The sequence below is a fragment of the Pseudophryne corroboree genome, chromosome 9 (genome assembly GCF_028390025.1).
Source record: "Pseudophryne corroboree isolate aPseCor3 chromosome 9, aPseCor3.hap2, whole genome shotgun sequence".
Lineage (NCBI taxonomy): Eukaryota > Metazoa > Chordata > Amphibia > Anura > Myobatrachidae > Pseudophryne > Pseudophryne corroboree.
In genome coordinates, this window is record NC_086452.1 from 177,069,807 (window position 1) to 177,097,657 (window position 27,851).

The following is a 27,851-nucleotide window of genomic DNA, read 5'->3' on the forward strand; positions in this document are numbered from 1 at the left end:
CCACCACTGGACTTATAGCAGCACAGGACACCACCAGTGGACTGATGCATCATAAGACAGCACCACTGCACTGGACTGAACTTATACAGCAACGCTGGACTTATGGCAGCACAGTACACCACCACTGTGACTGGACTGATGCAGCACAAGACAGCACTGGAATGACACAAAAGAGCAGGTCACCACCCCACGCGCCACACCACTTTCCCACACAGACACTGAGGAGACACGTCCTCTCGCTACACTCTCCAGGACTGGAGTGAAAATGGCGGTGACGCACGGCTCCTTATATGAAATAAAAAACCCGCGAGAATCCGACAGCGGGATGATGACGTTTTGCTTTGTTCTGGTTTCTGAGTCTGGGCACAAAACCCCAGCCAAACTCGGATCCGGGCTCGGGACATGATGTTCTGGGGGGTTCTCAGGGAACCGAACCCACTTATCCCTAGTATTAATCAATAAATCTCAATTCAACCACACATTATCATTAGAATAAGCTCTAGATTCTTACCTGCTCCATTATCCAGAAGCTGCAGAACCACGGGTGTTCCAGTCAGAGGTTCAATAGTTGCAGTTACATTTGCACCCTTCACAGGTAACAGACCTTGGCTAACTGTGGCATACACAACCATCGGATTAGGATAATCGTTTGCGATTGTATTCATATGGGCAGTCACAGTAATTGGAGGTACTTTTTCATCAGCCGCCTTAGAGTTCACAATTAGACCTACACCTTGGTTTGATGAACGAGTATTGCACAGGCTGTAATACCATCGCCCTACCTACAGAGAAAACAAGACATATAGTTGTATGCTTATAAATGTCCAGATGGTTGTGTCTCCCAAATACACGATAATGAAGAAATTGAAAATGGCTGTAAAGAAAATCTGGAAAAGCCACATAAGCCCATATGCCTGGAAATGCTACCCTTACTCTGCTTTATGCAAACTACCAAATACTGTATTTGTATATGTGTTTTTGTTCACTGTAAAAGACAAACTTGTTAATTAGTAAGTATTATTAGTTCTACCAAATACTGCAAAACTACACACTTGGATTGAGCAAGTCGGGATGTTTTAAATACATTTCTTAAATTCTGCATTTCTTCATATCAGCATTAGGCTACCTCATGACAGGTACCCACTGCAGACAATTGTTTTTTATTTTAATTAAAATTATTATTAAAATGACTGGAAGAATACATTGGTTTACGTTAAACACCTAGGACCTCATTTACAGTTGGATGTAAGTTAATTTGTGTAAAATAAAAATATGCACTTCTGTACTATGCATGGATACTAAATGTGTCCTTATTTAGATTTTAGTGCTCAGTATCTTAGAATTGCAGCCCCTTAGGCCTGTATAGGTGGGATAAGGGCAGATAAACTTGAGTATAGTAGGAGCACTCCTAGTATTCTAACTTTGAACACGCCATCCAAATAAGCATACTAGTAGTAATATATTTTACAGGTCCAGAGGTTTGGGGGTATATTCAATTATCCCTAGGAGCTGTAAGGAAATATCCTGCCTCTGGAAATTAGCCCATGGAGTTCCTGCAACTAATTGTATAGTGCAGCACCGGCCATTAACTGCAGAAAATGCCCTTTGATGTTAAGATACATGCCAATAACCAGCAGCAATACTGTATCTAGCTCTTGATTGGCTTTTAGTGTATTGAACCATCCAGCTTTATAACTACACTCATTAGCAGTATTGCAATTATATTGCTATAAAGATGACCACTAGTAGAGATGCCCTTATATAAATATAAAAAATATATATATACAGTATATCATGATGTGGCATAACCGATTCAATGTACTTCAAGGTAAATATATATTTATAATCTTTATATAAAACATTCTGTTATAATAAATAGCAATTGATTGTAAACGTAACATCTGGATGTGATATACTAATTTAAGCATGCAAATCTCAAGGATATCTTACCTTCAAATATAAAAATGAAAAACTGTAATGCAGGTATAAAATATTTTGATGATGGGCTGCAGGTTCCAGGATAAAATTTAAATCAATAAAGAGCTCTTCTGCACTTATGTGTAACTGAGACAGCAGGTACAATACAAACAGGCATATACAGTTAGCCACACCGTGGCCGGACCAATTCAATTACCAGGCATTGCCCCGCATGTGAATCCCTGATGGTAAACTGAACCTCAAAGCTTCAAGAGTTGCAAAGAAAAGTACGTAAGAAAATGGCAAAATTGAGGGTTCACATGTGGAGAAAACCCATTGATTCTTCAGAATCAGTGGATTTCCACGTGGTAATCCCCGATTTTAGGGGCTAGAAAAAATGTATTCAATTGAATAGCCTTTTCTCGTGCTGCTGGGATATTAGCCGACAAACCCCATGGCTAATTGAATATGCCTGTAAAAGTAGTAAGTAGATCAATAAAAAATGAAGAACTGAAAGTCCAGGTACTGTAATAAGATAGATTATCACATAAGCAGGATCCACTTTACCAGTATGATCTGGCTGTATGCGTTGCGGTTCCATGGTGCATCCAATAACGCACCACGAACATGTGCAAGTCACAGTAAATGCGTCTGCTGTGTCCGGTCTCAGTGCTGAAAGCGGCTGTATGGAGATAAGTGCCCAGACAGATTATCCTGATATCAGAGTCACAGCAGAGGCAGCTGCCAGTACCTTAATATACAAGGCTGGAGAATTAAACAGAAAATGTTCCATTGGGATGCAGGGTAGGAGAAGATAGCCTGGAGCTGAAATACATGAAAATGTTATGCTCATTATGCAGCCGCAAGAAAGAGTGCTGTATAGTTGACTTGCAGTCCTAGATGAGCTACCCTTATAATTATTTATTTATTTATTACCAGTTATTTATATAGCGCACACATATATTCCGCAGCGCTTTCCAGATAATATTTGGCCATTCACATCAGTCCCTGCCCCAGTGGAGCTTACAATCTATATTCCCTACCACGTGTACACGCACACACATTCATGCTAGGGTTAATTTTGTTGGGATCCAATTAACCTACCAGCATATTTTTGGATTGTGGGAGGAAACCGGAGTACCCGGAAGAAAACCCACGCAAGTACGGGGAGAATATACAAACTCCACACAGTTGGGCCATTGTTATGAGCATAATATTTTGCACATTATCTCCCAGGCAATATGGATAACAAAGAGAAATGTATTAGATGTACAAAACGCTATATAAAAATGTAAATCTTTCTCTGGAGACAGCAGTGCCCTTCACCAGTCCTGCTAAACCAGCCCCAAGGACATGTGAAATTACTACATCACAGAAGAGGGGAACGGGACCAGGAAGCTGAGAGCCGGACGCATCCTAAAAACAAATCAGGCTGATTTCCTGGCTACAGTTTCAGCCCCAATCCACACCCCCTCGGTCTTGTATCCAGAGCAGTGACATAACTCTAGTTATGGTCCTGTGGAACAGTTTCTATTATAGCACAAGTAACTGAGAGCTTTTTATGATTCCGTTTATTAGTTATATACTATATATAAGAACGGAATGACTGAGATAGGAATGGAGAGGGTTAAACATCCATAGGCTGGGGATGACTCTCTGGGGACATGTGATTAGACATCCAGTAGGGATGCAGGGTTGCTGGATCTAGCTGGTTGATATGGCTTGGGAAGAGGAGGAGTCTTCCTCTTTTTCTGGTGGTCTGGAAAGGGTAAGTTCTATATATGTGTGTGATTATAGTGTTGGTTGGCTTACCCTCCCTCCTGCTGCTGCTTCTCCATGGCACTTCCTCGACCCCGGTGATCCCCCCGTATCCCGGCCCGCTACAGCAGAGGCTTGGCTTGTGGTCTGGCTGCGGCCCGTGATGCCTCCCTTCTGTCCTCCCCTGCTCTGCCCGCCGATTCCACACCCGTTGTGTCACGAGCGGGCGATGTGGATGCGGCTGCGGCTTCTCCGGCCTCTGCACCCGCTTCCCGCCTTGCTGTGGGGAGCGGGACATGGTGTGGGAGGCCTGCGGTGGGGGGTGTCTGGGCGGGGGTGGTGTCCGGGCGGGTGACTGCTGCTGGCCGGGCCCTGCCTGTGACTCCTGCGGGTGGCAACTGCCTCGTGAGCCCCTCACCTCATGGAGATTGGGAGCTGGGTTTCGTGCCTCCCTGGGTTCCCACAGGACTGCGGAACTTGGGGGGCGGGATGGGTAGGTGGCACTGATGTGGCCTCTGTTGCGGCTGTCCAGGGTTTACAGGGGGTAGTAGGGTCTGTGAGGGATGAAAGCCATGTTGGTGGGTGGCGGCCTGGGACTGACGGTGCTACAGTACGCAGTCGTTCCTCCTGGGGCTCCCACGGCACTGTGGCTGTGTCGTCCACTCCGGTCCCTGCACCCTCTGCCTCGGGCCAAGCTGGCAGTAGCAGTAGGGGCACAAGGGTGCTTTCCGGTACTTTGGCTGGTGCCACAGCGAGTCCGTCACATGCTGTTTTTGACCCCTCCCAGTTGTCAGCTGCTTTTTCTTCCATGGCGGCTGCTCTAGCTCCATTCATGTTGGCCATGTCGCCAGGCTCGGTCGGCCCTGTCCGTGGAGGGCAGGGTTCTTGGGTTGCTGCAGGGGGTGCTACTCCCGGGGTCTCCACATTTCTGAGATCTGGTAGAGGCATGAGATCGACTGTGGCCCATTCGGTTGGTGATGCGGGTGAAGTTGCTTGGGCTCCGCCATCCCTGGCGGACTTGTCCTTGTCTCCCGGCATCGGGGCTGGATTTTCATTGTTTTTCAAAACCAGAGGAGGTTTTGAGTGTGCAGCTGGACAGCGAGGGTGACTCTACATCCTGGTTCGGTCAACTGGAAGCATCGGGTGAGGGGTCCGGGGAGTCCGTCGTGGTAATGTGGCATGATTCTTCCTCTTCTGGCTCTCGGGCTAGCTCCTCTTCCTCTTCTTCTTCCTCGTCCTCATCTTCTCTCGGTTCTTCTGTCAGCAGCGCAGTGCGGGCCCGTAAGCGTGTGGCTGAGTATGAGAAGAAGGAGGTGGGCAAGCACAAGCACCACGCTAAGCACAAGATGGCTGCTCAGCTTTTCCGCAGGAAAAGGAAGCGGCGTAACCTGCCTGGAGTCGTCCATTGTGACTACACGGCTGTGTTGCATGGGTTGCGTGAGAGTTGCTGCACAAAAATTTAAAAGGGCGATTTTGTTGATATGTTTACGTTGACTGACAAGACATAGAAGGAGTTTAAAGCTGCTAAGGTGAAAGGGGGTGTTGGTGTTGAGGCTTTTAAATCTTATGATGCTTGGTTGGCTGGGTTTTGCATCTGAGCAGCCTGTTATCTGGAAGATCGTCCGGGTGAACATATCAACATAATCGCTACATACACTTGATTCACGACATGCATCGAAAGTATCCAGGCGTCGCCTGGAGGGTCTATGATGACCAGTTTAGGCGCAAGCTGGATTGTTTGAGGGACATGGACTTCAGCTGTAAGGATGTTGAGGTATGGATGGAGGTTTCCAGGGCGCATCAGGACAAGGGAGATGGGCCGCGGCCCACCGCGGACCCTGTGTTGGTTGCACCATGGGGTCGCGGATCTTCGGGGAGGCTCCATTGCATGGCAGTTCAGGGGGCCTACTCATGCAAAAGGGCCTGGTCAGGCTAAAGGCAAATGCTTTGCCTTCAATAACTCCACATGACCTGTTGGTCAACAGTGTCGTTTTTGGCATCTCTGCTTGCGTTGTGGAGGTGCCCACCCTGCCCCCAGCTGCCTTTGTGGCAGACGACCTGTCCTGAGATTGGGCAATCCCGTTCCTGCCAAGCCTGCTACCGCGGCTTCATCTAAGTAGGGCTCCCACCCCGATACAGCTGGGGGCTATGGGTAAGTGGTAGTCCCGATATATAGATCAGGATGTTGCAAGTTTCCATTTTTATGGTTTTAGTTGCCGTTTTTGGTTGCCCGTCCAGGGGGAAGTTGATGTTGGCTCCGATCGTAACCCCGATGTGCTGCGTGGCAAGGTGGATAAGGAAATCCAGCTTGGCCACATGGCGGTTCCTTTTTCTCAGCCCCCGTTGGCGGATTTGATTATTTCTCCGGTGGGTGTTGTTCCGAAAAAGGCCCCGGGTAGGTTTCGGCTCATTCAACATCTTTCTTACCCGTCAGGGATCTCCGTCAATGATGCCATCCCCCAAGTATTGCTCGTTGGGCTATCAGTCATTTGAGGATGCTTTGGAAATGGTGTGGACCTACGGGCCCAGGGTCCTCATGGCTAAGATTGATGTTGAATTGGCTTTTGAGCTGCTCCCGCTTCACCATGATTAATTTCGGTTCATGGGCTTCCGCATCGGGAACGAATATTTAATTGACAAGTGCTTTCCAATGGGATGTTCTGTTTCATGTGCCTTTTTTGAGCAGTTCGGTATCCCTTTTGCATTGGTGTGTGGAGTTTTCATTGGGGGGTCGGGGTCTTGCTCATTATTTGGATGATTTCCTTTGCGTAGGTCCGGCAGGTTCCGGTCATTGCTCATTGCTTTAGTTTACGCGATTTGTTTTATCATTTTGGCGTTCCTATCACGTCGGAGAAGACCGAAGGCCCTGTTTCCTGTTTGTCTTTTTTGGGTATCCAAATTGACACTGTGACGGGCTGTTGCAGCCTCCATGGGGATAAGGTAGAGAAGTTGCGCAAATGCATTCTTCCTAAGGTTACGCTTCGGCAGGCCCAATCGCTTTTGGGCCTGTGGAATTTTCCCTGCAGAGTCATCCCTATGGGCAGGCTCTTTTGCTGTAAATTGGAACGGGCCACTGCGGGTGTCACTAGATCTCATCACTTGATTTGGCCATTTGTTTTTCGTTTCTAGATGACTTTAATGGTGTTCGGAATCTGGTTGGCTCCCGTGGTCAATAATACTAGCTTGCAATTGTTCACGGACGCAGCGGGATCTGTAGGTTTTGGATGTTTTCTGGCAGGTTCTTGGTGCGCTGCTTCGTGGCCGCAGTGCTGATTTGAGAGAGCTCTTTCTTATCATGGTGGCTATGGAAGTTTGGGGTGGAAAGTTGCGCAATTGCAGCATCCTGTTCAGGTGTGATAACCTGGGTGTGGTGCATGCAATCAATAATCAGTGGGCCAAATCCTTTTGAGCGCAGCATGTCCCCGGTGTGGATAACGGCATGGCCGATGCATTATTTTGGTGCCAATGGGATACGTTCTGTGTGCTTGCTCCTCTTGTTGATGTTGATGGCGTCCTCTGTCCCCTTTATGTTTGGCAGGAGATCAAGCCGGCTTGGAGGGGTTAGCAGAGTATTCCATTGCCACAAATACCCTTCGGGCGTATAAACAGGTAAGGGCGGGCATCGTTGGATGCTTTCTTTTATTTGGCAGCTCTATATCTCTGGGAGATCCAGAGCGGTAGCCTCCTGTTACCTGGCCGGCATTTCCTTTTTTGCAAAGGTTAAGGGTGCTCCCAATTTTACTAAGAGCTTTTTGATTGCAAAAGCCATGAAAGGTTGGGCGCAGGTAGTTCGTGTTTCCCTGGATAGCAGGCATCCCATTGATGCGTCGCTTCTCCCCGCTGTACTCGGTGCGGTTGAGAGCATTGTCGACTCGACCTTTGAATCCTTGCTGTTTCGTTTGGCTTTTTCAATGGCTTACCACAGCACTTTTCGGGTTTCGGAGTTGGTTGCACCCTCCAAGAAGTTGCATTTGATTTTGCTTTGTTCGGATGTCCACCTTGACGATAAGTCCCTCTGGTGTAGGATTCGGCGGTCTAAGATGGATCAGATGTCTCGTGGGAAATGGGTTTCCTTGGGACCCTCATTGTCCTCGAGCATCTGTCTAGTGTCTCTAGCTCTTTATTATGCCTCTGTCAGGCCTTCCACGGAGGGTTCTTGATTGTTGCACTATGACGGCTCGCCTCTAACTAAATATCAGTTTAGTTGGATGCTGCGTCGCTGCCTTTCCAGTGTTGGCCTTTCCCCTCACGATTTTGGTACTCACTCCATTTGTATAGGTGCGGCTGCGTCAGCAGCAGTGGCCTGTTTGCCCGTTGGTGATATCAAAGTTTTGGGTCGTTGGAGCTCTACAAGTTATAAGCGTTATATCAGACCCGATCTTTTGTGTTGATGTTTACTGTGGTTGTCTTATTTATCTCATGTTTTGGTTGTTGTCGTTTGTGTTTGTCTTCCCCGTCCATCCTACTCAGGGATTAGCTACACACCGCTGCTGGCAGAAGTGTGTCCGGAGTTTTTAACAAATTTTTACCTGGACTGATGGACTTAATTCCGCTTCTTCTTTGATATGTCCCTCAGCAGGTTTTACGTTTTTCCCTCCAGTCGAGTTTTACCTGTGTACTGCTGTCCCCCCCCCCCTCCCTTTTTGTTCATACTCTTTCCCCATTGTGTGTCTATTTTGCTTCATATTGGCTGGAAGCTGGTGACCTATGTCACTGTGGTGTACTTCGTAAATTTTTCTTTCGGCAGATCCTTCACATAGTCTACCATTATGGTCTCATATTACATGTCCATACTAACCTATTTTTATTCTTTTTTCCCTTCCCTATAAGTTTGGTGGGGGATAGGTGCAAGGTCTGGGTGGTAGGCCACTCCTTTGTGTACTGGGCGGCTTGGTTTGTTACCTCTGAGGATGCGCCTGTCTTTCCTGGCACTGATGCAGTAAGGTGGTTGGGTGTCAGAGGTATGCACTGGAGTGCTTTGAAGGCGTTTTTACTGGAGAACGTCCGGTGTCATGGGTTGCCCGAGGTATTGGTTCATCATTTAGTTGGCAACGACCTGGGGAAGATGTCGCAATTGGAGTTGCGTGGTGTGATCTTGGACGATTTTGTACTCATTAAGAAGGCATGGCCTTCTTGCGTTTTGATATGGTCTTTTATAGTGCCCAGGTTGTGTTGGCGAGGTGAAAGGGACTGTCGAGCACTTGATGAAGCCAGAAAAAAACTTAATTCGGCTGTGGCCAAGTGGGTGCTGGATGCTGGTGGTGTGATTGTGCCGCATGGGAGAATCAGGTTTAGGTATCGCTATCTTTTCTGGCCTGATTGAGTACACTTGGATAGGGAAGGTTTGTGTGTTTTTTTTTGGAGGATCTGTTTGTTGGGGTGTCTTCGGTTTGTTAGGTGTTGTGGTGGCGGGGCGAGGTTGCTGGGTCAGGAACTTTGCTTTGGCAGGAAAGAATGGCAGGTTAATTGTTTTTATGTCTTATCTAGATGTTTTAATAATTATTTCAGGTTTGGTTGGTGCGTTTTACCTTTGTTGACTATATGCATCTGCTGGATCACCCGGTTGGAGACAGTGACACCACACGGATGAGTGGGTAGTCAAGGTATAAGGTTGAGTAGATACCGTTTTGTTGTTTAGGCTGAGTTTTAAGTTGGTTCAGTTTGTACGGGTTGGGGTAGAAGTTAGCCGTTCTTTCTTGGCCCCCACTATTTAATTTTTATTCAGATATTTTTAGTTATTAAGTTATTGAATGAATCAGCTAACAATTTCTGCCAAATCTAAGTCTCCGAGTCTTTATTTTAGAGTTAAGTGCTACGGGTTTATGTATGCACATGGTCATTCACAATAAAAAACAAATAAAACCAGGCGCTGACTCTTCAGGGGAACTCCTGGTGATTAAATCATTTAATGATTCTTGGTAACTGCCGCTTCAAAAAGGAGGTCACTGAATCTCCATTAAATAAAAAATAAATCGAAAAAAAACACAAAAACTAATGAAGCGCTGTCATACCAGAATCCTTTTATAACAATCTTATTTTTTAATACCACATAAAACAATAAAAACAAAAATACACACACGGCCGGTGTCAATTGAAATACAATAAAAATAATTTTAAAAAACACCACAATGAACTATTGGTCACCATATGGCTGTCACACAGAGTGCCTCATACATAGGGGCCAATTGATGATAAATGATAGAAAAAAAAATGTTTTCCACGTATTTATTGTGTAGCTCATCCATGGTCATTCATCAGCCGTTAGGATGTCTATAGTATTAAGCACACTTGTTTTAACATGCACACATTACCTCTGCTCTTCCAGGGATTGCCAATCTAGATGATTTTGTTGTTGTGTCAGTAGTGAAATCTATATGCGTATACACTTTTCCATTTGGATCTTGCAATTTAATAATTGGTACTTCAGTTTGCCAGGTGACAACAAAGAAAGTGTCATTTCCAACTGTATTATCAATATAAACGGTGTCATTCAAACACTCTTTAGCTGTAAGAATCGTTGATGTGCTTTCCAGCTAGAAGTAAAACACATACAAATGTACGTATAAAATAAAATGTATAGATATGTAATTCAAACATACATATACAGTATATATGAACACAACACTAAACAAACATTATATTAATATGACTTTCTTAGTTTTATACATAGGGCCTGATTCAGAGTCACACTCAAAGTAGCCACATCTGCAATTGTTTTGCAATGTGCATGTTTCCAAAGCCACCTGCAGTGAACATGTGCATCAGATCTGCAAGACGTCCACACAAGGCTGTAGTGAGGGCAGGGATGCCTGTGCACAATGCCATGGAGATGGTATGTTCATTGATCCAGTCAATGATAGTGCTGCTCTAGCAGCAACCCTGCCCATTAGCTGCCACAGCATCAGCCACTGCATAAGATAATATGCATGACAACCTCAGCTCTGCTAATCTGTACACAGTGGAGAATGACATGTCATGAATTACATGATGTCATGATGTCCCAACCCTGAGAGCAGTAACAAGGAGCCACTAACAGAGAAAAGAACAGAAAACTTCAGAAGTAGAAAATTCTAGCAGTGAAAAAAAACCTGTCTGTGCAAGTGTCCACCAAAAGTTAAAGTCTCATAAATAACATTATTATTTTTTTTTTAAATCAATCATTGACAGAATAAATCACAAAATAATTTTCCTAGTAAATAATTCAGATAAAGGGCCTAATTCAGATCTCATCGCAGCAGCAAATTTGTTAGCTAATGGGCAAAACCATGTGCACTGCAGGGGAGGCAGATATAACATGTGCAGAGAGAGTTAGATTAGTGTGGAGTGTATTCAAACTGAAATCTAAATTGCAGTGTAAAAATAAAGCTGACAGTATTTACCCTGCACAGAAACAAAATAACCCACCCAAATCTAACTCTCTCTGCACGTTATATATGCCCCCCCTGCAGTGCACATGGGGGGTCATTCCGAGTTGTTCGCTCGTTGCCGATTTTCGCTATGCTGCGATTTGTTGCTAACTGCGCATGTGCATGGTACGCAGAGCGCATGCGCTAAGTTATTTAACACAAAACTTAGTAGATTTGCTGGTGTTCGAGCGACGATTTTCAGTCGCACTGCTGATCGGTAAATGATTGACAGGAAAGGGGCGTTTCTGGGTGGTAACTGAGCGTTTTCCGGGAGTGTGCTAAAAAACGCAGGCGTGTCAGGGAAAAATGGGGAGTGTCTGGAGAAACGGGGGAGTGGCTGGCCGAACGCAGGGCGTGTTTGTGACGTCAAACCAGGAACTAAACGGACTGAGCTAATCGCAATCTGTGAGTAGGTCTGGAGCTACTCAGAAACTGCAAAGAATTATTTAGTAGCAGTTTTGCTAATCTTTCGTTCGCAATTCTGCTATGATAAGATACACTCCCAGAGGGCGGCGGCCTAGCGTGTGCAATGCTGCTAAAAGCAGCTAGCGAGCGAACAACTCGGAATGACCACCATGGTTTTGCCCATTAGCTAACAAATTTGCTGCTGCGAACAGATCTGAATTAGGCCCAAAAACACAAATGTATATTTGTAATTGCAAATATCTTAAATATTCCTAATCCTCCTAATTATCATCAGTCAAATGCTCAGAATAACTACAAAGAGTGCCTAAAGTTTAGACTTAAAATAATTTTCTTTTAATCACTTAACTGATAAATATTTATTCAAACAAAATGTTGGTAGAAACATTGATAGTCAGAAAATCACGGCCATTGATGATCGGAACATTGCGACCACCGCATCTTCAGTTTCCTGGCATCAGATCCTCTCTGCAGCTCCCGGAGCTCCTTAGGAAGGTGTGGGCTACTTTTTTTTACATTTCCCCAGCGGCTGCTAGCGTATGGGGATGGGGGGGTGCCAGGCTGACCTATCAGCTGTTATCGGCAGCACAACAAGTACTGGGGGGGGGGGTCACCAGGAAGCAGGGGTACAGGTGGTCCCTCTGACAGCAGCAATTGCAGGACACTTCTATTCCTGCAGCCACACAGTGAGCTTTCTGACTGGTCGCATCAGATGCGACCTTGTCAGGGAAAGCCCAGACTGGTGTAGTTGTATCTAAGTAATACACAGACCTTATTTGCAAAGTTAACAACAGACACTGGACCTAATTATGATTTGGAAGTAAAGCAAGAACAACAACAAATAACTGCACCACTGTGCACTGTAGGTGGGGAAGCTAGATGTAAAATGTGCAGAGAGATTTAGATTTGGGCAGGGCTGTCTTAACAGCAATGTAGGCCCCTGGGAAAAGCACTTTACTAGGGCCCCTACCAATCCTCCAGTGGCAGCTTTGATGGAGAGTCCCAGCTTTTGGAGTATACCCTCAGTTACAGACAGAACCCAAGATATCTGGCCAGGAAAAGCAATCAACAGGCTGGGATGGAAACCACTGCTTTGAAGTCGGATATCTCCTGTTCCCAGGGACAATTTTCAAAAATCTGGTTCCTCTGGAAAAATGGGACCCTCAGCTATCAGCCTAGGGCAGTGGTGGCCAACGCGTGGCTCTTGAGCCACATGCGGCTCTTTCTTCATTCAAATGTGGCTCCCCACACTCAAAGTCACGTGGCCACAAGAGATCTGCAAACCGCTTCACTCCAGCCAGACATGCAGCAGCATTATGTAGACTGAGAACTGAGGGCGCCAAATACACATGCGGGTGCTGGCTGGAGTGACACAGGCGGCTGCTGGCTGGAGTGACACAGGCAGGTGCTGGCTGGAGTGACACAGGCAGGTGCTGGCTGGAGTGACACAGGCGGGTGCTGGCTGGAGTGACACTTGGGAGAACTGAAGTGTATTATGTGAATCTGGCTTTTCAATATATTTTATGCAGATCTGGCTTTTTCAATTATTTGATGTAGAAGTGGCTTTTTCATTGTATTTTATGTTTGATCTGGCTTTTTCAATGTATTTTATACCAGGGGCGTGGCCTAGCAGGCACAAGGTCACACCCCATTTTTGCAAGTGCGCCTTCGGCTCGATGTCGGCTCTTTGATGTACCTAACAAGATTTCTTGGCTCTTTGTCTATGACTGGTTGGCCACCCCTGGCCTAGGGCCTTTATAATCCTGGGGCACTTGAGCAACTGCCCATTGAGCCCATACAAAGAGACAGCCCTGGATTTGGGTGCAGTGTGTCCAAACTGAAATCTAAATTGCAGTGTAAAAATAAAGCTGTCTAACATTTGTGTGCTAAGTGCAAATGCACCAGTATTTACCCTGCACAGAAAAAATAAATAAATGTATTTGCTCCCCTTGCATTGCAACATGGTTTCTTCCAGCTAAAAAGTGATACCCCTTTCACATCTCCAATGCCGGATCCCACCCGGGAATTGGAAATGGGTCTTTCCCGGGTGGGATGCGGCATTGGAGACCATCTGCTGGCTTCCCGATCTGGCAAATTGCCGGGTTGGTTGCCATAGTGACGGGGGCGGAGTGGCAGTGGGGGCGGAGGTGATGCTGGGAGATGAGCTCATCTCAGCGCCGCCTCTCCCTATTTAGTAAACGGATCCCAGGTCGCCTTGACCCGGGAATCCGTTTACGCTGCAACTGACCCGGTATTCAACCTGGGAATAACACTGCTTTATTCCCGGGATGAATTACCGGGAATTCATAGATGGCACCCCTTTCACACTGCACACTGACCCGTGATGGCCCGGCTATATACCGGGTTATTTGTGCAATGTGAAAGGGGTATTACTTGTACTTTTTGCTTTACTTCCAAATCAGAATCAGGCCCATAGAAGAGAAAAGCTATTAAAGTTTCAGAAACATATGCCCTGTGAAGACAATTGCACTGCATGCAAAAAGAAAGACATTTGGAAAATTCAAGTTGAAGTAAATGTGACTCTATCACAATAAAGGGGATTGGCAATCAAATATTGACAGCTACTAAAGTTGGGACAATTAAAGCTCAATTGAGAATTGGATCGAGACCAAAACTCACAGAATCCAAATTGCATTCTGTGTACAAGAATTGGGAACACATCTTATTTTCATTGGTGACCTAGGCAAAGAGACCACAGAGTTCAGTTTACAAGAGGAAAGTGCATTGTGAGAAACAGAAGTGGAATAATTATCGCTACAGAGAGGCGATCTCAGCAATTGTAAGTCCTTGATATTCACTGATACTCAATGATGACAAGTGAGTCCCAGTCATTGGAACTCTGGCACAGATTTAGTCACCTTCTATAAGACCGTGTTCAATAACTGCAAAACAGGATGGTCACAGGAATGTCAGTGACTAATACAGAGAAACCTTCTTCAAAAGCACCACTTGAAATAATACATTGAGACGTATATGGACCAATGAAAGTAAAGTCTGTTAGTGAATACAGATACTTCATGACATTTATTGATGATACACGAGAATGACACACGTGTACTGAACTTCATGAAGGAGAAATCTGAAGTAGCAAAAAAAACTGAGATTACAAGAGACTCATAGAGAACCAAACAGGCCAGAGACTCAAGATTTTGAAACTGATAATGGAGAAGAGTGTCTCAATAGAGAGGTGGAACAATTCTTGACAAAATATGAAATCGAGCATCAGTTGGCCACAGTTTATAGTCCTGAGCAAAACTGAGTTAAGGAATGGGCAAACCATACACTAGTGAAGAAAGCAAGATGCATACTGAAAGATGCAAACCTTGAGAAAGTTTTGGATGGAAGCCATGGCCACAGCAGTTTACTTAAGGAACCCTTCCCATCAGTTGCCCTAAAGGACATAACACCATTAGATACCTGGTCAAAAAGAAAGCCAAGTGTAAAGGATCTGAGAACATTTGTGAGTACTGCTTATGTCAATATACCAAAGGAAAGAAGGAACAGGCTGAATTTAATATCAATAAAGTGCATAATGCTTGAATTTCATCATGAGAGTAAAGGCTACAGATTGTGGAATCCAATTACAATAAAGTTTGTCAAATCAAGGGACATTGTATTTATAGAAACAATACAAGTTGCAGAAAAACTGGATTTTGACATGCAGAGCAAATATGTATATGTCACTGGCAGCAGTAGCTCCTATATTTTGTGGGCTGGTGTGCTGCCCATGCCAGAGAGGGAGAGGTGAGAGTCTGCCCCTGGCCAGCCAGGTCCAGATCGGCTGCAGCCCATAGAAGCTGCATTGGCTGCAGCCCATAGAAACTGTACTGGGTTGACGATCAGGCAGCTAATTGCAGCCCAGAGGGTGGAAACCCCTCCCAATGGGACTGCCTGTCGTGCAGTAGACTGGAAGGTAGAACTACCAATAGGAAGTCACTGCCAATCACAGTGAAGCCACTGAGCCACTACAATCACACAGACTCAATATCTCAGCTGAACTCACTGAAGTGGTGGATTTTACTTGGGGGGGCTGCAGGACAATCTTCCACTGGTCATTGGACATGCCAGCAGCTGGAGATGAACTGTAAAAGAAACTACCAGTGTGGAAGTTCAACCACAACAAAGATCATCTGCTAGATGAAACATCGGCAAGCCACCCAAAAGATGTGATGAGGAATTCGCAAAATATTACTTATTGTGTACCTCAGGATATTTAAAAGCCAAAGTCATAGACTGATTGGTGTGAATGGAATCTACTGTAAGAAAAGAGACAATAGGAGTCAAAAGTACAAAAGACATATAGCATGCAGATAGTGACAACAATTCAAAGATTTTGAGTTAAGAAACTGTTGCTGATGCCTTTGCTATAAGAAAGATGGACTTGGCATAGTTCTGGAGAAGAAAGTCAAACCAAAGTCATCTGCTATAATGATGTTCTTTTATGCATCTAACCTCACCTTTTTACAGGTTGCTACAAGAAAAATTGAGTTGAGACCCCAGCTATAATCGCTGTTCAAGAACTCTGGACAGCTACCTTGTGAGAAGACAGTCACTGGCTGGTGAGCTGCCTACAACCCTGCTCCGCTACAGGCTCCACTCCATCACTGAATAAAACAGTGTAACAGTGAGTATGGCTGTACATTCACAAATAAACTCCAAAGCCTGGTTAAGTTAATGGACTGGTCATTGCCTACACAATAACTGCTGGTGTGAACAGTACTCTATTCACCCACAAAACTGCACACACATTCCCAACAATATTCCAGCACCAATCAGACCCACTGTTCATACTTACATCTTAATAAATGTATAGAAAGTACAGCCTTAGCTCTGAAAGAAGTTAGAGGATGTAACTTTCTTGTTTGCCAACTCTCATATGTGTACAGATGTGTCCCACTACAGCTTTGCTGCTTATAGCAGCTTGCTGTAGCGGGGTCACGATGCGCATGCATCACGGCATATTGCATGTGTATGCATTGCAGCTGGGCTCCCATTGATGTGAATGGCCCGCAGTCAAGTGGGCACGCACGTGACCGCTGGAGCCATTGTAAAGTATGCATAGTGGGAGCGTGCATACACATGTACCCGGCTATGCCGTAAGTTGTATGGAACTGAAGAGGACACATCTGTATCTGTTTTTTTTGTGACAATAAATAACTGTGATTTTTTAATGACAATATCATGGTCCCACCATGTGTGACTTACCAGGTAAGTATAGCGTGGTCAGCAGGGCCATGGAGGTTTGGCCACACCCCCTTAAAAAATAAGTATAGAAATTACTTTCTATGCGCCTTGCACAGGGCAGCGCCATCTGCCCTTCAGCCACTGAGATCGCCCCCCTCTTCCTCCAGACAGAGGAGCCTCTCTGGACCTTCTACAATCGAGCACACAGCAGTGTGTGCTGGGCTGGGAAACAGGCTGCTACTGGTAAGAGGGCTAGTGGCCCGCCAAGGCCTGGACAATTACCTCCCCACCACCCCACACCTTGGTGCCACTAGTGGCCAGTATTGTTCTAAAAGACCAGAATAGCTATTTCTGGTTGCTGAATTACTGTATCTGTTAAACTTACACAAAGTAACAAGTATATAATTATAATATATAGTTTAACAATGCGATTAATCATCACCTGTATAGCCTGCTTAGATATATCTCCATTTTCAGGTAAAATTCCAGTGAATACACCAATCAAATCATTGGCATTTAAATCATCACTCGCTGAATATTGTTGACCTCCTAGAAGAAAAAGAAAAGGTTTTCATTTATGTATTTATTTTTTAAGATATGTAATATTAATTTGACATATCCAGTTTGAGTTATTTTGTGGAAGATTACCCTATAGGATACAGGTGCATTGGCTTTAGTGTCAGTGGAGGTAAGCCATGAAGTTAAAGGATTTTTTAAATAAATAAAGTTTGCTACAGAATTTGATCTCCATAGAGAGTAAGGGAAGTGAGAAGATGTGGAAAAGGTTGTAGCAATTTTGAATACAAACATGAAAATTAAATGAAGAAGAAGAAATGAAATGAAATGAAATTAAGAAGGTAAGTAGATATTGGGCTTAATTCATGTTTGTACGCAATGCGTACAGTTCACACAACTGAGTGATTATCGTCAGACTGAGCATGAGCAGCAATCATACTGTGCACGCACAAAGGTACCTCTCTGATGCCGCTTGAGTGAGATATTTAACTCACAGTGATTGACAGGAAGAGACCATTTGGGAGAGGTAATGGGGAGTGGTGGCAAAAATGCAGGAGTGTCCTGGCTGTTTTCAGGGTGTATCTGCGATCATGTAAGTAAAGATACACGCGTCAGCGTCGCTACTGCTGCGCCCAGCCTGCGTGACCATAAAGTCACTGAGGACTTTGCAATAGCTCTGGCTTCTATATTCTTTTCTGGACTTGCGATCGCAGCTGCGTTGGCATGTGCATACTGTACAAACATGAATTAGGCCAATTGTGGTGATTGTATGACTGCAGGAAACACAATTACTGATAAGTATGTACAATAGTAATAAGTATTTACGATAGATAGATAGATAGATAGATAGATAGATAGATAGATAGATAGATAGATAGATAGATAGATAGATAGATAGACAGACTGGCCATACATCAGGTTGACCCACATCACGATTTCCCTTCAACCTCCTGGGAGCTCCCTGGCAGTCCCAGACACAGGAGTGACACACAGTGTGCTAACGACCCATAGGTAAACGATCGATTGTGTGCCTCACAAAAAATAAGGTCTAGGGAAACACCACTCAAAACCGTACGATGCATCATATGTGCATAAAACATGGTACAATGTGCATACGATTATGGGCTGCACGCATAATCTGAGGATGCGCTGTTCGACCCACAGGGATTGGGGCCACGCATCGCGTCGTACCCTATACATGCACAATGTGCACAGGATGCAGTGTATGAGGTGTCAAAATCGTGTATTCCTACACGATATCAATCAAGTGTACGGCCAGCAATAGATAGCTAGACAGACAGACATTTAATAGATGATTCACTCACCTGTGTTTTGTATTATAGTGGTTAGTGGTCTGGCCCAATCTGGTCCCAGAGAGATGAAACTAATGATCACCCCACTGTTCTCTATTGCAGAAAAGCAGTCTCTGGGGTCGTAATTGTCCTCTCCATCTGATAATAATATTATATCAGTGCCAAATGATGATTTATCGAATTGTTTATTAACCTAGATTCAAAATATAAGACTTTGTAAATTGCATTATATAATACTATGTGTAACACATTTGTTGTAACCATGTAAATAATGAATTATACAAAAAAAGATTCTAGTGGATAACTTTGTCTTTATTAGTTGATTTGGCAAATTACCTCAATGCCAGCCAAGATTCCTGTACATATATTTGTCCCTCCAGCCGCTGATTTAGGAAGAAAGGATTTCAGTTTATTCCTCTCCACATCACCTCTGATTTGCAGCAGTGGTGAAGTGACGGTAGCAGCAGTTGAAAATGTGACAATTCCAACATAAGATCCCGCTTCGATTATCTGCATAACAAATATTTCTGCCGCCCTGTACAGTTTTTGAATTCGAATCTGTAAAAGATTGAGAGAAATTCCATTTAAGAGACTTCTATTGTCAAACCAAATAAAGCCATTAGGAGCATCTGTCACAGTCACTAGATTACTTTAGCTTTGCTGATTCTCAACAACCAACAATTGAGCTCTCTAATATTTTATCTCCGTCAATATATTGCAATAATACTTACCATACTGCTACAGTATTAAGGGCCTAATTCCGCTTGGTTAGCAGAAGTGCGGAAAATGATATTCTGGGATATCCGCACTTCTGCGCATGCACAAGGACTTAGATTGTTATCACATGCAATCGCAATCTCAGTCCCGGTAGGAGGAGTCATCATGGCATTTTTGGGGGGCAGCTTTGGGGGCACAGTCCGGACAATGGAGGTGTGTTCGAACCATTTGTTGGGTGGGCCACGGCGGCTGCGTGACGTCACATACAGTTGCTGTAACCGAAAATATGGCGGCCCAGCTAGGCTTCGGAGGCAGAGGTCTACCCTTAAAATGTGAGCGCATCGCTGTTTAGCAATGCACTCTCATTTCAGCAGGGGGGAGGACTCGTCATGTGGAGAGACATTGTCCTGTGCTGGACGGCCCCTCACATGCTAGAGAACAGAGTTGTAGTTTTGCAATTTCTCACAAAACTACAACTCATGATGAATTAGGCCCTAGGTATTACTGCTTATCTCCACAATTATTTTGAATTCTCATTATTGCACCTTGTGTAATTTTTCACTTTTTTTTCTGAATTACCAAACTTATCGAGAGGAGGCATGTCCTGCCTTACTTCGTAGCTGTTATTAAGGTACTTTACAATGGCATCCTCACCCTTAAATTTTACCATAAGATGACTCTTTCCTCCTACCAAACTCAGCAGCCTCCTTGTGCACATTGGGGGTCATTCCGAGTTGATCTCTCGCTAGCAGTTTTTAGCAGCCATGCAAACGCTATGCCGCCGCCCACTGGGAGTGTATTTTAGCTTAGCAGAAGTGCAAACGAATGTATCGCAGAGCGGCTACAAAGTTTTTTTGGGCAGTTTCAGAGTAGCTCAAAACCTACTAAGCGCTTGCGATCATTTTAGACTGTTCAGTTCCTGTTTTGACGTCACAAACCCGCCCAGCGTTCGCGCAGCCATGCCTGCATTTTTCCTGGCACGCCTGCGTTTTTCCAAACACTCCCTGAAAACGGTCAGTTGACACCCAGAAATGCCCCCTTCTTGTCAATCACACTGCAGCCACCAGTGCGACTGAAAAGCTTCGCTAGACCTTGTGTGAAACTACATTGTTCGTTGTACTCGTACGACGTGTGTGTGCATTGCGCCACATACGCAGGCGCAGAACAGCCGTTTTGTAGCCTGATTGCTGTGCTGCGAACAAATGCAGTGAGCGATCAACTCGGAATGACCACCATTGTTGTCCTGGTGACTGTCTCTCTGCATCGCGTCCTAAAACCTGCCTGAAGCGGCAGACCTGAGTTTGATATCATGGTCCCACTGCTACTGCGGACATCCCAGATCCTCCGCCAGATGGAACAATCAGCTCCAGTTAGCTGTTCCAGACCCCTTTTGACAACTCATTGCCAGTCTCACCAATGTTTCCTTATTTGAAGGCACCATAGCACTTATCCAGCTGCAACGTATATCAGAAGAGACAGTGACTTTGGTTACACTAAAGTGCTTCCTGGATTCCATTCTATCCTTTTTCTCTGTTTTTTTCTTCCACTTCTATGTACTGTTTTTTTCCGATTAAAGAAGGTTCCATTCGCTAAAAAGTTCTCCAACTGAAGGTTGTGGTGAGATTGTCTTGTTTTTTGTTTATTACAGGATCTCCTCGCTCTCTGGCTCTTAGGGCCTGGATTTTTGCCATCTACAGTACAGTGCCTTTTCTTGTCTTATTAGCTTGTGTCATTATTTGAATGTTTACTTTTGACAATGTAATTAGTTTATTAGTCACCCTTAATTGTTCTTCCTTCCATCCTTCTTGAAAAAAACAATAGATTTTGTAGTCCCTCATAATTTTATGGTTATGTTACTGTTATAGAACTCAATTGCAATTGCATGAGACCCCTAGAGCCACTGTGAGGATCTTCTGCCTACAACAGCTGTCTGCTGTTCCATTAGTGTATTATGCATACAGCGGTACTTAGGGTGCCACCAGATCTTAAAGTTCAAGCAAGGCCCATACAATTGGCTGGAAACCGCTGAATAATTTGCTGGAGTAGTAACAAAAGGCAGATTCAGTATGGCAGGAACACAGTTAACAGGAGTACTATTGTAGAATACTAGCTATGTTCAGAACTCTAGAGCAAATAGTAACAAGGATATCTCAGCATAGTAATATGCAGTCAATGGATGTATACTTAACCATAAGAGTAGTGCAAATCCTGAGTTGCAGCTAAATATTTAACCACTGGTGGTATTCCAAATGAAGAGAGAATACACAGAACTGCGCCACAGCTACAAAGCATTGGCAAAGGTTAAACACAATAGCTCCCTCTTTACACAATAGCAAAGGAAGGGATTTTAGCAAGACACAGGTGAAATTCACAGCAGTTAATAAATGCACAGATCACACAGCATATACTGAGAAGCAGCTAAAGCAAGGTTAAGTGATTTCAGTACTTAGCTGAGAGGATGACTTCAGGAAACACAGCTTTGTAATCAGGAACTGTTACTAGGAACAGGGACTAAATGACAAGGTTGAAACAAGAAACTATCACCGGCACTAGAGCATAGGGCTGACAACCCTATAACAGGATCAAGGACCAAGTAGAAGGCAAGAAAAAGACCAGGACCCCCAGCAACAATTAGCAGTGACAGCTGAGCGACTGCATGTCCATACACAGCGCCACGACTGCTAAGCAATAGCCCAGAGTCCCAGTTGCCAAGCAACCAGAGGGACCATCGACCAGTGCAGCAACACTGATGTGTTGAGGGTGAGCTGCATCCAAAGCTCATAATAGTTACCTTGTTTTCAGTGTTCCAGTTGTAACATTTCTATGTTAATTTCTTCTATACGCACAAATGTAGTGTCAGTTTCGTCATAGAGATCCTCTGACAAAACTGCCACTATATTTGCGCAGAGAAACGCGTAAGGAGCACTTTATTTAACCCAGTGGACAAAGTTTGCACCGGGATAGTTCCTCTGACAAGCCAAGCCAGCGCACTCGTCATCTCATGCATGCTGTTATCTGAAGAAGGAGCACAATTTAAACGGTTGCCAAGGATCACTAGGATCCGTAAGAGTGACCCACACATACTCTCTCCTAACATGGCTTCCTGGACATTCAGTGAACACACAGGGCACAGGTGGAGCATAGCGCTGCAGTGCTATAGAAGAACCGCAGCGCCCTCCCTCTGCCCCGGCCGTGAGCAGTATTCATACACTACAAACGGAGGAGACAGCTTAAATGGCTGCTAATGTTCATTTACAATTCTATGCCCTACCTCCACAATATTACTGCATTAAAGGACATGATCAAAGGAGTTGAGTATAATTTGTGTTCACTTCTACTCTGGACATAATTTTAACTGTTACTGTGCACCTGCTAAAGTTTTCATAACCTTTAAGTCACCACAAAGGATGATTCAAGGCTGTTTTAACTAAAGTGCAATATAACAGGTCACCCAGAGACATTTATGTGTGTGCTATAATATTGCATGTTATATGTGTAAACTTTTATATTATACTATGTTGTATTGATTTTACTGGTTATATCCTTTTAGGTGTAACTAATAAATTATTCATTTAACCATTACTAGCGCTCCTTTTGATATCTTATATTTTTTGTTTTATTTTCTTGACACTACAGTGGTGTCACTGGGAGCTGCTTAACAAATTAAAGGATTGTAATTAACCGAGCATAATAGGTGATTATATTTAGCGCCAGGGATTTGTGTTTGTTTTTTGTTTCTCTAATTTATTCACTCACTCAATTAAGACTAATCAGGATGAAACTTGTTTTAAAACAAAGGAATTGATGAGGTGTTTAACTCCTTCTATTCCAAATTAAATAACTACTATCATCCAGATGAGAACACAGGGGTCAAAGATCCACCATAAGATATTGCACATTTTTTGACCTTGTTCAGGTTTTAGGAGGCTTTCAGGGGAGGAAAGGGATCTCAAGCAACCCCTTTTCCTTCCAGAGTTGGAACAGGCAATCTCCTCTTCCCCATCAGGTAATAGACCAGGCCCGGATGGCTTCACTGTCTCATATTATAAAACATTTCGTGCAAAGCTGGTTCCTCTCCTTTTACATGCTTTTAATACCATCTCAGAGATGACTAAATTCTCTAAGGATTCCCTGGAAACTCATAAAGCTGTTCTCCCCAAAAAAGGCAAAGATGCCTAATTATGCACAAGTTGTAGACCATTTCCCTTTTAAACATAGATATCAAACTTTACGCTAAGATGAAAGCTTCCTGACTAAAACATGTCCTCTCAGTACTTATTTACTGGGAAACCAGGTAGGGTATTATCAGAACGGAAGTCGGTTAAAACAAGACTAATGGTCTTAGACCTCATATACTTTGTTTCTAAGTGTCAATTATGTTCTATTATTTTGTCAAATGATGTTGATTAAAAAAATCAACAGAGTGGACTGGGGTTTTATGAGAATGGTTCTTGCACACATAGGAGGGGCCTCTCGGTCTTCAAAGGATTCTGGTTCTTTATGAGGTCTGAACATTGATATACCCTATAGTGTGGATCATTTTGAGCCACATTACAACTATTGATTTCAGTTGTTTGACATTATGGAGTCACTTTAACATTATAAGTCCATTTAATATACAACTATTAGCCTTTGGACTTTGACTTGATTACTTTAAGTATGCCTTTTAACAGGATGCAGTTGCATTGCTGGCAGTTGCAATCCCGAGGGTCAGGATATCGACGCTGGAATCCTGAACACTGGCAATGCCACCAGCCAGAATCCCGGCTAACAGGGGCTATTCCCACTCGTGGGTGTCCACAACACCCATAGAGTGGGAATAGAATCTGTGGTGAGCGCAGCGAGTCACTGAGCCCACAAGGGTCTATGTTGCTTTCTCCCCCCCTCCCGGAATTCTGACGTTCAGGATCCCTGCTGCCAGCAATGCATACCCAGCACCTTTTAGCAGTGGGCTGATTACTACAGGATATCTTACCATCTACAGCAAGGAGGAGTGAAATATAATATGTAGAGTACATAATGTAAAATTGTAAGCAGTATTATCTTATGGACATGCTTTTTAATTATTTTCTGTTTTTTTGTGGAAGGACTTATTTTTATTCTTTGTTTCCATCTAATTACTGGAAAATCCCTCCACAGTTATTTATACCCACATATATTCCTCTGAGGATTATGAATACTGAGTGTATTATCCTGTTTAAAGTTATTATAAAAGCTTTCCAACATTAGATGTTACTATCTCAGTATAATTTGTTGAAGATGGACGGGACCATTGTGCATACTCCATGTTAGATCCTCAAGGAAGGCTTCATTCCCTTACCAAGATGGCCTCCGAACCTTGTACTGCACATGTTAGAAAGCCTCAGTGGATGACAGACATCTTCCACTTACAGGTAGCTCTGTGAGAGCTGTGATCTGCTGCCATTACCAACATGCTTTCCAGAGATGCTGCACCGCTATCTGTTACCCGTATACAATCATCAGCTGGAGAGCTGTATACCATCCTTCTCCACTCCATAACCAGGGTGTATAATTGCTGCACTGCTACTAATAAACCACCCAACTGGCTAAGCACATGGGCTGTTCGTTGTCTCGGGGCATCCACTAACTCTGCCATACCACTGCTACCTGTACACACATAATCCAACATAATTCTAATTGATGATCCTTTGGACTATTGGTCTCTTGCTGTCTGTTTGTGTAATATATGTGATTGTTTCAATAAAAAGGCATTTTACATGACTTAACTATCTTGCTAATATAATAGAAATGGCTCCAGGATTTTAGTTGAATTATTTTATAATACAATAAATTTTGTGTACTGTATTTTATTAATACTGGTGTTTTTTGTTTTTTTTTATTGCCGACCATCTGGTGTCCACACCTAATGACTGACTGACTATCTATTTACTGCCATCTTCCATCTGGATACCTGTGCTAAGATGACATCTGTACAATGTATACTGTCTGTTAGTCTGTCTGTCAAAACTTACTAAGTGATATGACATTCAGACAGGGCTGGCTCCAGGTCTACTAGCACCCTGAGCGAGAAAATTTCAAAAGGGACTCCACCCCCCATGCGTGCGCCGAAGGCGCATGCGCTCCTGGAAAAGTGTGTGTGGCCTCGCAATTTCATATTATCAAACTATAAATAAATATATTTTCACACCCCCTCTATGCACACAATTAGCAGCCTTACACATAAAAAACCATAGTAGTGTTCCTCACACATAATGTCTCCAGTATAGTGCCAGATTCACATAATATCTAAAGTAATGCAGTGCCAAATAGACATGACATGCCCCCCAGCAGTGCCAGCTACACAGTACATGCCCCCCAGCAGTGCCAGCTACACAGGACATGCCCCCCAGCAGTGCCAGCTACACAGGACATGCCCCCCCAGCAGTGCCAGCTACACAGGACATGCCCCCCCAGCAGTGCCAGTTACACAGGACATGCCCCCCAGCAGTGCCAGTTACACAAGACGTGCCCCCCAGCCAGATACATAAATGCTCCCACAGTGGCAGATACATAAACGCCCCCAGCAGTGCCAGATACATAAATGCCCCCACAGTGCCCAATACATAAATGCCCCCAGCAGTGCCAGATACATAAATGCCCCCAGCAGTGCCAGATACATAAATGATCCCACAGTGACTGATACATAAATGCCCCCAGAAGTGCCAGATACATAAATGCTCCCACAGTACCAAATGCATAAATGCATAAATGCCCCCAACAGTGCCAGAAACATAATTGCTCCCAGCAGTGCCAGATACATAAATGCCCCCACAGTGCCAAATATGCCCCCACAGTACCTGCTGTTCCGGCGTCGGCAACGAGGGAGGGGGACTGCTGTGGGCCGCGGGTGGAATAAAGTTAAACTACTCAGTGCGCGCTATGCATGCTGTGCGGCGCCGTCATCTGACGCCAGAAGCTGGTGCCGCATAGCGCGCACTGAGTAGTTTTTAGCTTTAGTTTAATCTCTAAAGTGCTGGGACTCGGAGGCGGGCCGGGACAGGCGGAGGCTGCTGGAGGCGCACACAGGACCAGACTCCAGGCTCCAATATGGCGGCACCAGCGTGTGGCGCCCATTAAGGGTGGTGCCCTGCGCGCGGCCACTCTATTGGAACATGCCTGGAGCTGGCCCTGCATTCAGAAAACCCTTTTATAATTTATTTTGGGCACTATGCTATGCAGCATGTTTTATAGCCATAAAATATATTTATTGTTTGATTGAATAATTGTTATTTCTCTTCAAGTAACAGATAGATAGATAGATAGATAGATAGATAGATAGATAGATAGATAGATAGATAGATACATAGATACATAGATAGATAGAAGTGCGCACTGTGCTCTTCTCCCCTCCCCTCAGACACAGTGACAGCAGCAGCAGAGACCAGCGGGGCGAGACCAGCAGCAGTGGAGACCAGTGGGAGGAGTCCAGCAGCAGAAGCAGAGACCAGTGTGGGAAGACCAGCAGCAGAAATATATATATATATATATAAAACACTCACTTCTCCAGCGATGCAGAAAAAGTAGACAAGCCAGCACTCACGTGTAGATGAAAGAAAAGCAGGATATATTCCTTAACCAAACGGCATGGTGAAGTACAGCAAACACAGCCCGACAGCTGTTTCAACCAACTGGTCTTACTCAGTTGGTTGAAACAGCTGTCGGGCTGTGTTTGCTGTATTTGCTGTACTTCACCAAGCCGTTTGGTTAAGGAATAAATCCTGCTTTTCTTTCATCTACACGTGAGTGCTGGCTTGTCTACTTTTTCTGCATCGCCGGAGAAGTGAGTGTTTTATATTTATTGCTGCCTTGCACCACCATTTTTTGCTTTATATAGATAGGCTTCGAGTGCTGTCGTGATTTCCTATATATATATATTAGAGATGTGCACAGGAAATTTTTTGGGTTTTGTGTTTTGGTTTTGGATTCGGTTCCACGGCTGCGTTTTGGATTCGGACGTGTTTTGGCAAAACCTCCATGAAATCATAGAATTTTGGGGTAATCTTGATCCCATAGTATTATTAACCTCAATAACCATCATTTCCACTCATTTTCAGTCTATTCTGAACACCTCACACCTCACAATATTATTTTTAGTCCTAAAATTTGCACAGAGGTCGCTGGATGACTAAGCTAAGCGACCCAAGTAGGCGGCACAAACACCTAGCCCATCTAGGAGTGGCACCGCAGTGTCAGGCAGGATGGCACTTCAAAAAATAGTCCCCAAACAGCACATGATGCAAAGAAAAAAGAGGTGCACCAAGGTCGCTGGATGACTAAGCTAAGCGACCCAAGTGGCCGGCACAAACACCTGGCCCATCTAGGAGTGGCACTGCAGTGTAAGACAGGATGGCACTTAAAAAAATAGTCCCCAAACAGCACATGATGCAAAGAAAAGAGAAAAAGAGGTGCACTGTGGTCGCTGGACGGCTAAGCTAAGCGACACAAACACCTCAATATCACAGGAATTATTTGTTCTAATCAATGGTATTATTGGTCCAAATCACTGGAAGAAAATGACAAAATCACAGGAATTATTTGTTATAATCAATGGTATTATTGGTCCAAATCACTGGAA

At 44.3% G+C, this 27,851-nt stretch overlaps 1 protein-coding gene across 1 annotated transcript in view; it reads right to left on the reverse strand.

Annotated features, from left to right (window-relative positions):
• The window catches only part of LOC134956857 (calcium-activated chloride channel regulator 1-like), a 135,467-nt gene that overhangs the window by 20,637 nt on the left and 86,979 nt on the right, over nt 1–27,851 (reverse strand). The window contains exons 7-11 of the mRNA XM_063938752.1: nt 18,875–19,096; nt 18,551–18,731; nt 17,152–17,258; nt 9,987–10,208; nt 512–782 (exon numbers count right to left, since the gene is read on the reverse strand). Coding sequence (XP_063794822.1) covers nt 512–782; nt 9,987–10,208; nt 17,152–17,258; nt 18,551–18,731; nt 18,875–19,096 — 1,003 coding nt within the window. The remainder of the gene's footprint in view (nt 1–511; nt 783–9,986; nt 10,209–17,151; nt 17,259–18,550; nt 18,732–18,874; nt 19,097–27,851) is intronic.